General features: G+C 40.2%; 1 protein-coding gene across 6 annotated transcripts in view; it reads left to right on the forward strand.

The window, feature by feature from the left end:
- GALNT7 (polypeptide N-acetylgalactosaminyltransferase 7) overlaps positions 1–16,373 on the forward strand; it is a gene marked incomplete at its 5' end in the record, with an annotated part of 48,101 nt that extends 31,728 nt beyond the window's left edge. For 2 of the 6 annotated variants that reach the window (XR_014515137.1, XR_014515138.1), the window contains 10 exons: positions 117–247; positions 494–573; positions 2,258–2,440; positions 4,612–4,729; positions 6,216–6,338; positions 6,925–7,143; positions 10,275–10,373; positions 12,246–12,374; positions 13,605–14,594; positions 14,633–16,373. Coding sequence is in view for 3 of the 6 variants with exons in the window: in XM_083457336.1 (XP_083313462.1) it covers positions 117–247; positions 494–573; positions 2,258–2,440; positions 4,612–4,729; positions 6,216–6,338; positions 6,925–7,143; positions 10,275–10,373; positions 12,246–12,374; positions 13,605–13,742 (1,220 nt within the window). Of the gene's footprint in view, positions 1–116; positions 248–493; positions 574–2,257; positions 2,441–2,593; positions 2,777–4,611; positions 4,730–6,215; positions 6,339–6,924; positions 7,144–10,274; positions 10,374–12,245; positions 12,375–13,604 lie in introns of all 6 variants that reach the window. The other 4 variants (XM_083457335.1, XM_083457337.1, XR_014515136.1 and 1 more) reach the window with 3 other exon arrangements.
- Positions 16,374–17,330: the final 957 nt, after the last annotated feature.

A 17,330-nucleotide genomic window follows, 5' to 3' on the forward strand; every position in this document is an offset into this window, starting at 1 on the left:
AAGATATTAAGTCAATTATATTTAGTTTGTTTTTAATATAGATTTAGTTTGTGTTGTAAGCTCTAAGCTAAATATTTTATAACAAATATGGAAACTTCTTTTTTATTATTTGATAGCACACTTAAAAGAAAGACTAGAGGATTATATTAAGCAGTGGAATGGCCTTGTAAAGATTTTTCGAAATGAAAGGAGAGAAGGTTTAATTCAAGCTAGAAGCATTGGAGCCCAGAAGGCTAAACTTGGACAGGTAGAAAACCATTTGCTAAATAAAACCCTTCTTTCCCTACAGTCTGAATTTTGCTTTTAACAGATCTTAAACCACTTGATTATTTCAAGTACAGTTCTTAATTGCAAAATGGCATATGTAGTCTTTTAAAAGATAGCTATAAACTGATGTCAACGTGCAATGCAAAAAGCTCAATTAAATCAATGTGTGTTTTGTGTAAGGAAATCTCAAAATGAGTTGAAATCTCCTTTCCTCTTTGTTTTAAAGGTTTTAATTTACCTTGATGCCCACTGTGAGGTGGCAGTAAACTGGTATGCAGCACTAATTGCTCCTATAGCTAAAGACAGGTAATAATAATCTGCTTATTTTTATACCTCAGAAAGCCTTTAACAGTAGCCTTAACAGTTAGTAATTCACCCAGGGCAAGTAGCAGCTCTTCTGGGTGAGTAACTTTTTAGCTCAGGGTGGTCCAACATTCAGTCTGGGGGGGTCACACATGGCCCTTGAGGCCTTTTTTGGTGACCCTCAGCCACATTTGATGCTTCCCCCCCCCCAGCCCACATACTGCCTTCCCAAAGCTGGGTAAGTGAGACATTAGTTAGCCTAGTTGGTACTTTCTCAGCTTTGGAAAGGAGGTGGGAGAGCTCTAGGATCCTGCCAGAGCTTTGCGCTTCCTTCCCAAAGCTTTCCTTAGCTGGCTTTGGACAGGCAGTGCAAGGGCTAGAGGGGTCAAATTTTGGCATTGCTCTCCCCCTCTTCCACAACAAGTCGTGTGCGGCCTACAGGTTCCATGTCAAAGTACTGTTGTGGCCCACTTGGTATGAAAAGTTGGGCCGCATCGTTCTAGCTAATTCTCCAGGCTGCCTGAATAGGCATGATGAAAACTTGCCTGCAGTGCTGTTCTAGTGAGAAAAAGAACTGCATTAAGAAACTTGATTTGTTTTTTAAGCAGTAAAACCAGTGTAAACATCTGCCAAGGTTTGAAAACACTAAATGCATAGCAGTTTACACTTCCTATGCAAAGTTTTTAATCAGAAAAGTTTTAGGGGGTTTGGTCAACTTGGTAAATTGAAAAGGAACAAAGTCTGGAACAGTATACTTTGGGGTTCCCCCCCCCCTTATGGCTTTAAGGTGTTTTGGATTGTTAATGTGACCATATAAGCCAATCAACGATACTTAAAACAAGGTATAAAATAATAAACGTCTGTTATGATAAATGTCTACATATGAGGATTTCCTCTCAAAAGTACAAACCAGAACAGTATCTAAAAAGTAAATTCTAGCATATGATGTTCTAACATACTCTTGGTTCTATTCCCCCCCCCCTTTCCCCTTTTTAAATAATAGAGAACTGTAGTTCGGGTAGGAGAGCTGATTCTGGCTTTGCCACCTTGCAAGCAAGAAAAGCAGACATGTGAAATGTTGAAACACATGCAAAATTCAAATGGTTTATTGCCTGGTTTAAAATCATACCTGGCCTTTCAAAAGCTCTTTCCAGTGGGTTTAAAACAGTGATGGCCAAACTTGGCCCTCCAACTGTTTTGGGACTATAACTCCCAACATCCCTAGCTATAACAGGACCAGTGGTCAGGGATGATGGGAATTTTAGTCCCAAAACAGCTGGAGGGCTAAGTTTGGCCATCACTGGTTTAAAACAAGCCTTCCGTAAACAAGACAATAGTCCTCCTTACTCTCAAAGCTTAAGAGAGACAAATATATTCATATTTGCAAAAAGTGAAACACATAGCTTCCATCATTCACCTTGATATTTTGTTATCAGAAATCTGTGAAGGAAGAGGTAGATTGGTGTGTTGATGTTTCTGCTTTCAGCATTAATGTATTCTTAAATAAATTTGACCTCATCCTGCTCATTCATAATCCCCACTCCCCTGCTTTCCTTCTGTAAGAAGAGCACTGTATGTATATGCTATATTTATTGAAGTTATATTGGAATAAAGTGTAAGAGATAGCAGATGACTTATTGGATTAGACAGCTTAATCTTCTCTCTTCCCCTTCCATAAATGTTTCAGAACTACATGCACTGTGCCTCTAATAGATTACATAGATGGGAATGACTATTCCATTGAACCACAGCAAGGTGGGGATGAAGATGGCTTTGCCAGAGGGGCCTGGGACTGGAGCTTGCTATGGAAGCGTATTCCATTAAGCCACAAGGAAAAGGCAAAAAGAAAATATAAAACTGAGCCATATCGGTAAAGAATGCTGTTTCATTCTATTGATCTTTATAACTCATGCTTATCTAAATCCTTTCATTTTTCCCCTTTCTTTTCCATGAACCATGTGATTCGTTTAAATGTGCCATGTACCTGCTTTCATCCTCACCGCCACCATCCATAATCCTGCAGAACCACATGCACTGTGCCGCTTATAGATGTCATAGATGGCAACACTTATAACATTGTACCCCAAGGGGGTGGTGACGAAGATGGGTTTGCTAGAGGAGCATGGGATTGGAGTATGCTCTGGAAGAGGGTGCCCTTGACCAAACGTGAGAAGGAAATGAGAAAGACAAAAACTGAGCCGTATCGGTAATCACTAAACCACTTACACGTTTCTCCTTTTCCTAAGGATGTACTGAACTATTAAATATTTGCATGAACTCTCCAGACCTTTAAAACAAAGCTAACAAAAGCCGATGCTCTGTGGAGATACATTGTTCTTTTCACTAATCTGTGGTCAAGCTCTTCTAACATAGCCTTACTAACTCCTTTTGCTCTTCTGTGTCTTGTACTTATATACTCAGTTCTTTCAGCAAAATGTAGGGTGGCTGCTAATTGGATTGTTTAAACGAAACCTGTGGTCTGCCATTATACATTGATTGTGTTAGAAATTGCTTAGTATCCTTATTTGGTGCTGTTTTGTCCTGCCCGGACAGGTGAACTGACATATGGAACTAATTGATAGATATTTACAGAAAGAAAATGCATCGTCCATTTGTCTTTTGTCTAAGTAACCTGTTCTTTTAATGGTGAAGGGAAATGTTATGTTTCTCTGAATTTTTGTCTTTACCTATAAAATGATTTGTTCAAAAAACTAAATTTGGCCAGAAAGGACTGAAATTTTTCTAATATACCTACTTCTTCCCCTAAACTAACTAGGCTGCAATTCTGCTTTGGTTCACTTACGCTTCACTAATCCTGCAACTATAATCCTTTTCATTTCAAAATTTCTTTTTTCCTGTAACCAAAGAGAATGTATTTTTGTATTATTTGAATATGCAATAATGTCATTTTAAGAATTCTGCTACTTTCATTTTACTCTCACTTTATTGTATTTTTGGAACTAATATTCCAAATCATTTTCAAGAAATTATGAAGCTTTGGTGACACGCACAAATTTTTGCTCCCTGACATAAAAAGTTGTGGGTCCTCTCACAGAAATGAGCAATTTTTTTGCATTTATACACTATTAATAAAACAGTTCTAGGAAGGAGGAGGAATCAAATAATTTAGAGTTAAGAGAACAACAGAAATTCATCACTGTACATTTATACTTACATTATATTTACATTTTCATATTTTTATTAGAATATTGACACTGGTTAATGCATGTTATGCAGGTTTTCACATTGGCATCTGGAGAGAAACCTGGAAACCTCCAATACCACTTTTTAAGAACATAATCTCTAGTCCTTATGATTGTAGAAAGAAAGAATGGGTTTGGTTGATAATGGCCAACTGAACCAGAACATGCTGAATGTTTTAAAGACCTAAAATAGTACAAAAAGAAAAATTGTCATTGTTCATATTTGTATCCCATCTTTCCTCTGTTTTGCTCAGTATAGCATACATGGGTATGGGTTAATCTAAATATTTTTAATAATGAATTGAATTTTGTTTATACTGAAAGAAAATATAGCCCAACATCTTAACACTTTGTTTTGAGACAGTTCTGATAATGTCCATTTGGTTTGGTTTTGACCTTTCAGCTGTTCTGAACTTGACACAAACTCTTGGCATATTATGAACCATTTCTCTACAACTGCAAAAAGTCTAGGAGTGCTTTTATGACTGTTTTATGATATTTAAAGGAAAACAGGTCATGGAGAAATCAAGCCTCCAGCCCAGTTCTTTTTTTTCCATTCTGGATCACAGCCTCTGTGACTGCTTATACATTAAAAGTGTTGGGACTAAATCATACCAACATTTAGTCTGTACCTTACCTGGTACCTAGGATTCCAAAACGGTTTAGCCTGTTATCTGAACTTTGGAGTTCAAACAATTGCTATAAACTTTTTATTAAACACCATTAAAGCTTTATAATTTCTACCTATCAAAAACAATTGTCAGGTGATTCCTACATATAAAAGGGATTCCTTCTGGCCCATGGCATACAAACTGTTAGTTCCTCTTCTCGTTCCTAGGTCACCTGCAATGGCTGGTGGATTGTTTGCTATCGAGCGTGATTTCTTTTTTGAGCTGGGTCTCTATGATCCAGGTCTACAAATCTGGGGTGGTGAAAACTTTGAAATATCTTACAAGGTAAGCAACCATACCAAGAGTTGATAACTATCATATTTCAAGTAAATATATGACCATCAGTCAGCTCAGTTCTTACAAATTTTTTTGTTTGGCCCAGGGACAGCAATACTTTCCTTGTTTTCCATCCCTGATTAGTGCCATACAGACAACTATGTCTTGCTGCATTTATTATGTTTATTGCTTTTGAAACTGTTGGGCCTACATCTTGTTTTCTGTGGGGCTCTTCATTCTCAGATGTACCTTTCTCAGCAAGGCCATAATGATGCCAAATTCTTGCCTCCTCTGAACCAAAGACTCAAAACCACTAGAGGACACATCTGCCTCACATTTTGGCACATTATCTGTTGACGTAGTGGTTGCTAAAGTAAACTCTGAGACCTGATTTTATAGATCAGTAATGGTGTAGGTTTTAGTCACTGGCACCTTATTCACATAGCCCAGTTTTGCTTGTAATTCTGAGGCTAGAGCAAAATTGGGTTGAATTATTTTGTAGCATGGATAGCCTCTGAAGATTAGATGAGAGAGCTTCAGGTTTGGACATGTTTGCTTGAAAGTTGCTACATTTCAGCTTTGTTGAAATGACATTGATACTATAACACAATTCCTAGGGACTAAGCACCACTGTACATAGTAGGACCTGCTTCTGAGCAAACATGCATAGAAGGAAGATCTTAAGAAATATATTGGAAATCTTAGACATGTGTTTGTTCCAGATGTGGCTTACTGGGTGGGATAGAGCAGCTACCACTAGCTTCTTGGTAGATGGGTCGTTGTTGTTTACTGGAAGGGAGAGGGGCCAGGTGGCAGGGAGATTGGCCAACCTCCCTGCCGTCTCACTTCTCCCTCCCAGAAAGCAGTTCACCTGCTGGGAAGCCAGCATAGGAGCTCTGCCCCATCGGCCAAACTGCTTCTGTTCTGCTTTGTTAAATAATCCAGAATAATATCAAGTTCTATGCAGCAAAGCAAAATGTTTCGTTTAATGCCTCCTAATAGAGAAAGAAGGTTTGAAATCATACAAACGATAGCTGAGCTTACTGCAGTTTAAGGGATTCACAAATACCACCAACAAATTCTGAAAAAGTGATTAAAATTGCTCAAGGTGTTGAAGTGAGTTATTTAGTATTTCAATTTAAAACTTAATGGGCACCCTAAAATGACATGTAATATTAAATGAAATTAGTTCCTAATATTATCTGCAGATATAACTTCTAAATTGAATGCAATCCAGTTAAGAAATCAGGCAATTGTCAGTGGTGTGCACTAATTATTTGACATTTTTTCTTTCAAATGATATGTAAGGGCTCCTAATCCTAAAGAACGGTGGTGGTGGTGGTGGTGATTGACATCTTGCAATGATGCTAAAAGCTTTGAAAAATAACAATAGCTAGTACTGTAATTTAATGTTTACAAGTGTTTTATGAGATTTTGAAATTTGTGAATGTGTAATTCTCCCGTTCTCATCTCTTTCAACATATAAACACTGCAGATTTGGCAATGTGGAGGGAGGCTCCTGTTTGTGCCTTGTTCTCGTGTTGGACACATTTATCGTCTCCAGGGATGGCAAGGGAATCCACCGCCAGCATACGTTGGATCATCTCCTACTTTAAAGGTGAAGTTTTATGTCTTTAGCATTTGATTGCTAAATTAAAAATCTTAGACACATTCAAATCTATACCTTTTTCTCTTCCCTAGATGATGAGTTTTATTCGAACTGAATGAAAACATGTAATTTGATTAAAAAAACACAGTTAATCGTGTGTGTGTGTGCATTTGTGTATCTGTAGAGCTACTCACTAATCCCATGGTTTCATAACTGGATGACCATGTTGAGGGCTGCTCAGTGTTCTTCACCTCCTAACCAAAAAGATCAACATTTTATTTTATTACTAAATTTGGGAGCTTTTAAATTATACCTGTATTCCTGAAGGTGTCTTTATTTTTTAAATATAGAAAAGCACACACATAATACCAGCATTTTGTTCAATTAAAGTTGCTATAAATATGAACCCTGCATAAGAATTTTCCTTTAATGTTCTGGGAAATGAAACTACAGTGTGTTATCAAAAGATTTGCCCACAAATGAAGTGTGTGTGCACATAAAGTGATAAAGAGAAAGCCTAGCCACAATTACCCATGCTCTGGTAAACTCTTGTTTGGGTTATTGTAAAATGAATCCGGTATATTTTTTCCCACAGAACTACGTCCGAGTTGTGGAGGTCTGGTGGGATGAATACAAAGATTACTTCTATGCTAGTCGTCCTGAGACAAAAGCACTAGCATATGGTGATATATCTGACCTGAAGAAATTTCGTGAAGATCACAAGTGCAAAAGTTTTAAGTGGTTTATGGAAGAAATAGCTTATGATATAACTTCTCACTATCCTTTACCACCTAAAAATCTGGAGTGGGGAGAGGTAAGTATGGTGTTTTTGCAGATCCATTCCTTGATACAAGTCATTATTTTAGGTGTCCTGAGCTACAGCAGCCACAAAGAGTCCTATTCCCCTTGTTCTTCCAGTCTAGAATTAATTATAGGAAGGCCTAGTGTGTGCTGGAGGAACAAGGGGGATAGGAATCTCTTTGTGGCTATATGCAGGGAAGGAACCAGCACATTCAAACTCTAAAACTGTTTAGTTTAGATCTGCATAAGTCCCAGGGCTTATGAACAAAACAATAAGTTGATGTGAAATCGGTCCAGATTTCGATATAGGAATTGGCCAAAAATAAATTAGTACATATGTACATTTAACTTGAAGTTGACTGGGTTAAATGTGAACAGTGGACACAGAGAATATAAAAACTTGCAAGAATGCAAAAAAAAAAAGTGACACTGTTTAAATTGCTAGCATGAAGATGGAAAGAGAGAGCAGAATCCAGCTCCTACTTGATTATTTTTCTCAGTGTCGTAACTTCCTGTGTGCTAATCTGCTACTGACTCACTTGAAAGATTCGTTATCTCCTCATTCTCTCGGCAGAGCAGGGAGAACTCATCTTCCTTGCTCTGGCATGTGTGCAAGCTTCTAGCGCTGCTGATTTTCTCCCCTTCTCTGCCCCCCGCCCGGTGTGCACACTGCACCATACCCAAATCTGCTCCAAAGACTGGGTGAAACTCCTGTAACAATGCAGTGGGGGGAGAGGTACCGCCATACAAGGAGAACTCCTTGCAGAGACAACTGAAAGATTTAGCTTTATGTGGAATAAATCCACTGAACTCTCCTTTCTAACTATATTTACTTATAGGAAAGCTATGTACCCCAAGCTCCAGTTCTGCTGTACCTTTTTGTATAGTATACCAAAAGGGTGCCCATGACATCCATTGGTATAGCAGATTTTTTTCCTTCTAATAGTTATCAGTATTCTGACTCCAGCACATTATGCTAAGGTCTTCGGTGAGCTGTGTGTGTCATTTCAGAAATCTCTGTACAACTACATAATACTTTTTTTCATAACAAAGTTATTACCGTATTTTTCGCACCATAGGGCGCACCTGACCATAGGGCGCACCTAGTTTTTAGAGGGGGAAAATACGGAAAAAAATATTCTGAATCAAATGTTGCACTAAACTATTTAAAGCAGCAAAGCGGGCGGCTCCTGTCCACTTTGCTGATTTAAATTGAGCCTTAGAGGAGGGTAGGAAAGGGAACCATGGCTTATCTAAGTCCAGTTAATAATGCTGAGCCTGACTTATGGCCATCGAGATTAGCATGGCCGTCTCGGTGGAAATCTGGGGAGGCTGGGGTGGACTTTCAGTGGTCAAAGTGTGGTTGTGTCTTCCTGCCCGGCATCTATTTCTTGCCCTCTTTCCCCCCTGCACCCCCGCACCCTGCTTTGAGGGAAGGAAGCAGAGCCATGGATCCTCTGCTCACAACTGCAGTGGATTCCCTCCACTTTGAAGCAGGAAAGTGGGAGAGGAGCTGCTTACACAAGTGTAAGCTGCTCCCCTCCCACTTTTCTGCTTCAAAGGGAGCCCGGGAGAAGGGAATCTGCTGCCTTTGCCAGCAGAGGATGCATGGTCCCCTTCCTTCCCTCCTCCGTAGTTGCTTTGAAGGAGGAAAGTGGGAGAGGAGTTGCTTACACAAGTCTAAGCTGCTCCCCTCCCACTTTCCTGATTCAAAGCAATCACGGAGGAATCCCTGTGAGCAGCGGAGGATGCATGGTCCCCTTCGTTCCCTCCTCCGTAGTTGCTTTGAAGGAGGAAAGTGGGAGAGGAGCTGCTTACACAAGTGTAAGCAACTCCCCTCCCACATTGCCGCTTCAAAGCAATCAGGGAGGAGGGAATCTGCTGCAGCCTCGAGCAGCAGAGGATGCATGGTCCCCTTCCTTCCCTCCTCTGCAGTTGCTTTGAAGGAGGAAAGTGGGAGAGGAGCTGCTTACACGAGTGTAAGCTGCTCCCCTCCCACTTTCCTGAGCAGCGGGGGATCCATGGTCCCCTTCCCTCTCTCCTCCGTAGTTGCTTTGAAGCAGGAAAGTGGGAGAGGAGCTGCTTACACAAGTGTAAGCAACTCCCCTCCCACATTGCCGCTTCAAAGCAATCAGGGAGGAGGGAATCTGCTGCAGCCTCGAGCAGCGGAGGATCCATGGTCCCCTTCCTTCCCTCCTCTGCAGTTGCTTTGAAGGAGGAAAGTGGGAAAGGAGCTGCTTACACGAGTGTAAGCTGCTCCCCTCCCACTTTCCTGAGCAGCGGAGGATCCATGGTCCCCTTCCTTCTCTCCTCCGTAGTTGCTTTGAAGCAGGAAAGTGGGAGAGGAGCTGCTTACACGAGTGTAAGCTGCTCCCCTCCCACATTGCCGCTTCAAAGCAATCACAGAGGAGGGAATCTGCTGCAGCCTCGAGCAGCGGAGGATCCATGGTCCCCTTCCTTCCCTCCTCCGCAGATGCTTTGAAGGAGGAAAGTGGGAGAGGAGCTGCTTACACGAGTGTAAGCTGCTCCCCTCCCACTTTCCTGATTCAAAGCAATCACGGAGGAATCCCTGTGAGCAGCGGAGGATCCATGGTCCCCTTCCTTCCCTCCTCCTTAGTTGCTTTGAAGGAGGAAAGTGGGAGAGGAGCTGCTTACACAAGTGTAAGCTGCTCCCCTCCCACATTGCCGCTTCAAAGGGAGCGCGGGAGGAGGGAATCTGCTGCAGCTTCCCCCACCTCCCGCAGAAGCCGTGCGCTCTTTAAAGGGGCTGCGTGGCTTCTCCTGGCTTTTCTGGTAGGTGGGGGGATTCCCCCACCTCCTAGAAAAGCCCGCAGGAGCCGCGCAGCCTTTAAAGAGGGCGCCGCTCTTTGGGGCTTTTCCCTGAGGAGGGAGAACGGACAGATGCGGCCAGTCAGTCCCTTCTCCCTCCTGGAGAAAAGCCCGCAAGAGCGCACGAAGCTTGTGTGCGGCTCTTGGGGGCTTTTCCCGCCTGCCTCCCCCTTGCATTCGCTCCATAGGACGCACACACATTTTCCCTTGCTTTTTAGGAGGGAAAAAGTGCGTCCAATGGTGCGAAAAATACGGTATCTTCCTAATTTTATTTTGAAATGTTTAGCTACAATATAAATTATACATGTGTTTCAGATCAGAGGCTTGGAAACTGCTTACTGCATAGACAGCATGGGACATTCCAATGGGGGCTTTGTGGAACTTGGACCATGTCACAGAATGGGAGGAAATCAAGTAAGTAGTCTCAAAGCAAGATCTTTGGAGTGCCAAAAGGAATGCCAAAAGATTAAACTTTTTGCCTGTGGATTTTCCATCGCTGAAAATAGTACTAAATTAGTTGAAGCACAACTTTACACACACACAGAGAGAGAGAGAGCACTGGGAGCTGTCATGTGTGTGTAGTCCACTACTACATTATCACAATAAAATTATAAATCATATTACTGAACCACCCTGGGTTCCTTATGGAGGAAGGGCAGGATATAAATTAAATAATAACCATTATTTTTAATTGTCTTACATAGGGAACTGTTGCAGATCACAAAAGCATTGTTGATGGCTCAAATTTAGATACTATTTGTGCTTATTTCTACGTTTCCTCTGCAGCCCCTTGTACCTTCTGAAAATCTGCTTGGGGGATTAGGGGCTCTATGGAGCAGTTTGGGGCAGCTTTAGGGAGAAAGGAGAATCACCAAAAAATTCTGCCTCCTCCCCTCCACCAAATGGATCAAAAGCTTTCTGTAGAGGGAAGGAAAAGGAACCTTTCTGTTCATGGAAGGCTAAGTTTGAATCTAATCCAAGTTGTTTTATTTTGGGTATATATTGTGTGTTGTTCTAAACTACTTTGAATGCAATGGTTACCCCCAAAAAGTGGTATACAACTAAAGGGACTATGACTACTATAAATTTTAGGATAAAACAATATATGCTAGGGGAAGTCCAAATCTATATTCATAACATTTATTCATTTTATTTAAAAGCATTTCTAGACAGCTTAATATGTTAAAATCCCCAAGGGGTATACAAATATGAGAGTCTAGCATAAGCTTATTTCCAATCAGTGTCACCCAGCTAACAGTGAAAAGTTTCCATTGGCAGAATGAGAACGAAAGCATTTTTTCAGCATTTCCCCCTGCAGCCTCCTTGTCACTTCTCTAAATCTGCTCCAGAGAGACCTCCAACTCTCTGGAGCCAATTTAGCAGGGTGCTGCTTTGGGAAGAGAGAATTTCTGAAAATTGCTTCCTCTCCTTTCCAACTCATGGGAGCCTTCTATCAGCTAAGCATGAATACATCCCCATAGTCAGCCTTTCATGATGGGAGTTTCAGCAACTTACAACTCCTTTCTTCTCCTTCTACCATCACTTCATACCATAGCTGATGAGTGCTGTTGGGATTCAGACCAGTAGCCCTGACCTCTGTGTTTCATTCAACTCATTACTGGTATTGAAGGCCAGCGTTTGGAATCCTGATGTTTAGATCAGAAGACATGTGTCCAAATCTGCCTTCTGATGAACAATGCCATTTTCCCCTTTTGGCCCTAACATTTGCTCACAGTTCCATGTTGTCTGACCAATCCAAAACATATTGTAAACCGCTAAGAGGCTTTATTACAATCAAGAGAAATGTTGTTGTTTAGTTGTGTCCGACTCCTCGTGACCCCATGGACCAGAGCATGCTATATATTAGTTTTGTTAAATATAGTAAAAATGTTATGACTATTGGTGCTCAGCAAATTTTTGCTCCTTCCAGTTGCACAGCTTACTGTTTCCAAATCAAGAAAGCAATATTGGACCCACTTACCTGCAGATGTAAGCAATACCTCAATCACTGATAAGCATGACCACATGACAGAACATTGTGACGGACCTTGTGTATCCTTAGGTCATGCTGGGACTTACTTCTGAGCAGACAATGTACTGTGCTTGTCTGTAAAAGTGTCTTGCCTTCAGTATGCTTCTAAAAAGCAAAAAACAAGTAGATTGAATAGTTGTAATATTGCTTCTGAGCAGTATCATTTTTAACATGTCAGTTATAACTTTAGCATTTCAGCAGTTACTGGTATAAAATATATAGTGGTTTTTAATGTTATATTTTTTTCCTATTAGTTGTTCAGAATTAATGAAGCCAACCAGCTCATGCAGTATGACCAGTGCTTGAGTAAAGGACCTGATGGCACCAAAGTTATGATTACACACTGCAATCTAAATGAATACAAGGAGTGGCAGTACTTCAAGGTATCTAATCAGTGATACGAATTTTGATCTTCTCTTGTGAGCGATCTGTGTACTGAAGAATCTTAATTACTTTTGTTGCTTTCAATGATGGAGAAATAAGATTTGGGGATACTTTTGGCACAGTTCTTTCTTTCAAAAGTATCCTGCTCAGGCAGCAGTGCAAACTTTATTTTATTGCAAACATAGGAGCCATATTGGAGGACACAAAAGATGGAAACTTAAGTGCACAGATGAGATAATATATCTTACCTCTTTATTGGGACGTTCTCATCTTCTACCAGAAAACCAATATATCGGGATAGACTAGCCAGGGAGTATGTACAGAACTTAATTGACCTCTAGCAATTAATGAACAGAATCTCTCTGAGCACGATCAGGTGGATTTCCTTCCCAGCTGAATGAAAACAGCTCTTCCACCCTCACCTCAGGTTGGGAGTCAAGATTCACACTGTCTCAGCTATGAGTTTAATTTCCAGAGAGACTTGATCCTTAACATATAGAAGGATGGGGGTAAGGGAAAGCATGTTAATAGGGTCTGGGCAGGGGGAGAACGAAGGGGCACAAGAAGAAGAAAAATTGCTCAAGTAGAATACAGAGGGGGCATTAAAATGATATTAGGTAAGAATGACTGATATATTGTCTGAGACATGACTGGGGCAGGGGAGGAAAGAATATTGGAGTAACTGATGGCCTACAGTGCATAGGGGAAAGGTGACCAGGAAAAGAGAATGTTGATGTTCTCTCCCCACCACCACCACCTTCCCCTTGTAAATACATTTTGTAACATCTAATAAAAGGTAAAGGGACCCCTGACCATTAGGTCCAGTCGTGGACGACTCTGGGGTTGCAGTGCTCATCTCACTTTACACTTTACAGAAACTGTTGTGTCCCTTCCTTTCTGCCCCTCACACCCCCTGCTCAGAAATTTAAACCCTTAGTTATATATGAGCAAGGTTACCACAGATACCCTAATCATCTAATGTGTTGATATCTGCATTATCTGAAACCCTTTATATTATTCAGATAATGCAGATATGAACGCATTAGATGATTACGGTATCTGTGGTAACTTTGTTCATATATAAATAAATAAAATGTATTAATCATTTTCAAGGCAAACCATATAGCAACTGATAAGAACGGTAGTTTCAGTCGGACTTGGACAACTTTTAAGAATTGGCAGATTGTTCTTGGGAAGTAACAGCTTTTTGCTTGCTTCTTGTTTTGCAGAATCTACATAGATTTACCCATATCCCTTCAGGAAAATGTTTGGACCGTTCAGAAGTTCTACACCAAGTGTTTATTTCAGAGTGCGACTCAAATAAAGCAACACAAAAATGGGAAATGAACAATATCCTTAATGTGTAGACAAAATAAGCCCAGACCTACCTATGACAAGTTTAATTCATATAGGACTGAAGATAGCCTGAAAACTGCTGCAACTATTAACTTCGTACAGCTGCGAGCCTGGAACCTCTTGATCTAGATGAAGGACGTAGATGGACAGTGATAGATTTATCAACTTGCAGTTGATGTTTACAAAAACTGCTCTTACCTTAAACTTTAATAGATGTTTACATCTCTCTCTTTTTTGGTTTCGTTTTTAGGATGTTTTTGTTTTATGGTGCGTTAGTTAATAACTGAATGTGCTTTTGACTTTGTTTCTCTTTTACTAGGAGCAAAGCTAAAAGCACCAACTTGGATCTGAAGTAGCGGGAAGTGGTTTGCAGTCATGCAAAGGGTGCTTTTCTGCACCATCTTCTGGTGACAGCCTCCACCCCAAAAGCCCCTCCTGATGGCTAGAGGAACTTCTGGAATGGCTTTTTGAGTGGCATAAAGGGCAGCAAATTGGCAGCTTCCCATGTGTGCATAAGTGCCATCCACTTGCGCACAGGCAGGGGAATTGGATCCAAGCATGTTGTTGTCTTCTTTGGGATTACACTCAGGGGTCTGCAGGCAGTTTTTATTTTTTTAAACACTCACACTTGAAAAAGGTTGGAGTAACCAGACTTTGCTATAACGTGGTGATTATCAACCTGTTGTACGTTGTTTTGATTTTACATCTTACCAAGCACTGCCACAGGTTTTTTAGCCAGGGTGGCCTTCTTTCACAGTCATGCTGCTTTTTTGAAAGGTGAATTTTCAATGTATTTAGTGCCTCTTTAATTTTTCCTCTGTAGTTCACAAGAAGAAAAATCATCATAGAACAAGTTAGTCAAAGTGTCTCCTTTTTTAAAATAGGGGTGAGTTGGTAAAAGCTCTTGTGGTTTAAGATATTGCCAAATTTACAATAACACTCCTTATTTCATATGGTTAAGGGCAACAAAATGAGACACAAGTCATAACAGGGATACTGTGAGAGGAACCTGAAATAGTGATGCTAAAACTTCACTGGAACCTTTGGAAAGAAGGTTGTGGTTAATATATACTTAGTAGCACTTAAATCCATGAGCCACTTGTGTAAAATAGCATTGAAGCAGCTTACATCTTCTGTGTTACAGTATATAGCTGAAACTGAAATTTAGCACTAAGTGATGCATTCAGTGGAAGTGAGCACTCCAAATTGCAACTAAAAAAAATTCAGGCACTAACTTCCCTGCTGTATCATGCCTTACGAAACTTCTGTATATGTCAAAATTGAAATATGTGTACATCTGCACAATGTAGAACAGTAAAATTGATCCAATTCACTTTCCTTGTGATAAATGGGAATCTCAGAAGAACTGGATTAAAAAAAAGAAATCAAAATTATTTTACAAGCACTCGGCATGTAAAGGGATATTGTCAACTAGCTAAAGATCCATATATAGATTAGAAATGAGCAAATGGGAATTGAAGGTGAATTCAAAGGCTCTCTTCCTTCCTCCAAAGAATTAGAATGTTTAAACTTCAGGATTGTGTTATGACTCCAAATTATATAATGACGCCATGGCATAAACAGAAAATGGAAAATAAAGATACTGAAAAGATAAAAACTAAGGGAAAGTTTCTTAAAACATTTGTGCTGAATATTACCCTAAACATGGCGGGGGCGGGGGGAGAGATAAACGATACTGGCTTCAATATTTAATCCAATTCAAAGGCAGAGATACTAAGAGGTTTGGTATTAGTTTCTGGCCCCTGCTGTACAGTTATGCACACCTGAATTGTACTGAAATCAGCTAGGTTCATATGCATGTGACTCTGCAGGATTTTTAGCTCAAAATTAAACTCGGTGATTTGATTAAATTCCCATAGTATTAACTCCTTGATCTTCACTCAAGCAACTCCTAAAAGTGAGCAATGGAGATGCTTCAGTAACAAGGCCAAATCTTAGTTTAGGTGTAGCTTAGTGTTGTGTTATAACATTTAGTGAACCCAAAACTCTGGCCTTAACAAAGGCCTGCTACATATAGTTTGGAATCTTTAATTATTTCTTTGGTGTTGATCTTTTGGGCCTCCTCTGAAAGGTGTGAATAATTAAATTAGAAAATGGAGGAAGAAATAAAAAGGATAATAAGGGTGTGGGTACATTTTATTGTTTGTATGTATGAAAACAGATTTTCATTTTCTTTGTTGGACAGAGGTTAATTTAATCACATTACTATGCATAAATGAAAGATTGCACATCGATTGTGCAGGTGCGTGTGTGTATCAAATGGGTATTGTGTGCAATTACATTAAAATCCAATACTGTATGTGAATATGGATCTGTATTTTTAAACTCCAAATCTTACAAAACAACATAAGCTGTTACTCCTAATGACTTTTCCTACTGTAACCTGCTTTTTGAAAAGTAGATTCCATATCCTTGCTTTGTAAGTTGATCACTATGCATTTCTACACATTTTATAAATTTGATTTATGCAGATTTTGATACACTGTATGTTTCTGTAAAGACTGTATAAATCTTCAAAAGTTTTAATAGGGATGAAACTTGGGTATCTTGTGTATATCTTAATTCTGGGTTGCTTGTTTTTTAGGTGAAGAAAATAAATTTTAACTTGTGGGTTTATTATATATTTGCACCAAAAACTTTTTTCTAATCATGTTCCTATTGAATCAAAATGCCTTTAGAGAGTGTGCGTATGTAGTGCATACATATAGAATCCTTTCATTTTTCTTGCTTGTTCCCTAACATAAGTAAGCAATCTTTACTCTCAGCTAGAGCAGTGAAACTAAACAGAGCCAGAACCACAGCAGCACCTGCAGGTCTGCTTTTTGTGCTGAGTGTGGCAGGTTGGGAAGTAATAAAAAAGTTGGGTTCCTGTGTGCCAGCTTCAGCAGAGCAGTCCTGATAGGCCATACCCGAATCAGATTAGCATCCAGTGGATCCTTGAATGGTCCAATTCCATACACAAAATGCCCCATTCCAGGGCTTTCCACTGGTGGGAATACCATTGTTAGTAGCTTCTACCCTCCTCTGTCTTTGATAGGTGCAGTGGTGGCCTCAAAGCCTAGATGAGCTCAACAGAATTAGGCAGCGAGATACTACCGCCACTTTCTAACCCCTTATGCTACTACAGATCAGGGGTTAGGATTGCTTTGCTTATCTTGTAGGCAATAGATAATAAATACCGCATATTGGTCCACCTTATAGGCTCAAGTGCTGCAATGAAGATGTTCACCTACAAAAGCATATAGCATGATTTCTCTTAAGGGCTGTGGCAAGGTTTATGATGCCATTCTTCTGCCAACCTAGCAGTTCAAAAGCATACCAGTGTCATGAGGCAACTTGCCAACTTTTAGGATGCACTCTTCCTCTTCCAAAATTTAAAGTATGAAGACACAGTAACACTGCAAGTCCAGCAGGTCAGATCAGATACCCTTGAGCAGCTATGCTGTGCACAAGATTTGATGCAAGTTGTAAAATCCTGCAATAGAATGACTGATTTAAATTGTATGTGGGGATCACATTTTTGAGTGCTCTAGTTGACACATCACTCTCAACAAGTAGTAGCTAGCAGAGCAGGAAAC

The sequence above is a fragment of the Podarcis tiliguerta genome, assembly GCF_965153285.1.
Source record: "Podarcis tiliguerta genome assembly, chromosome: 9".
Taxonomy (NCBI): Eukaryota; Metazoa; Chordata; class Lepidosauria; order Squamata; family Lacertidae; genus Podarcis; species Podarcis tiliguerta.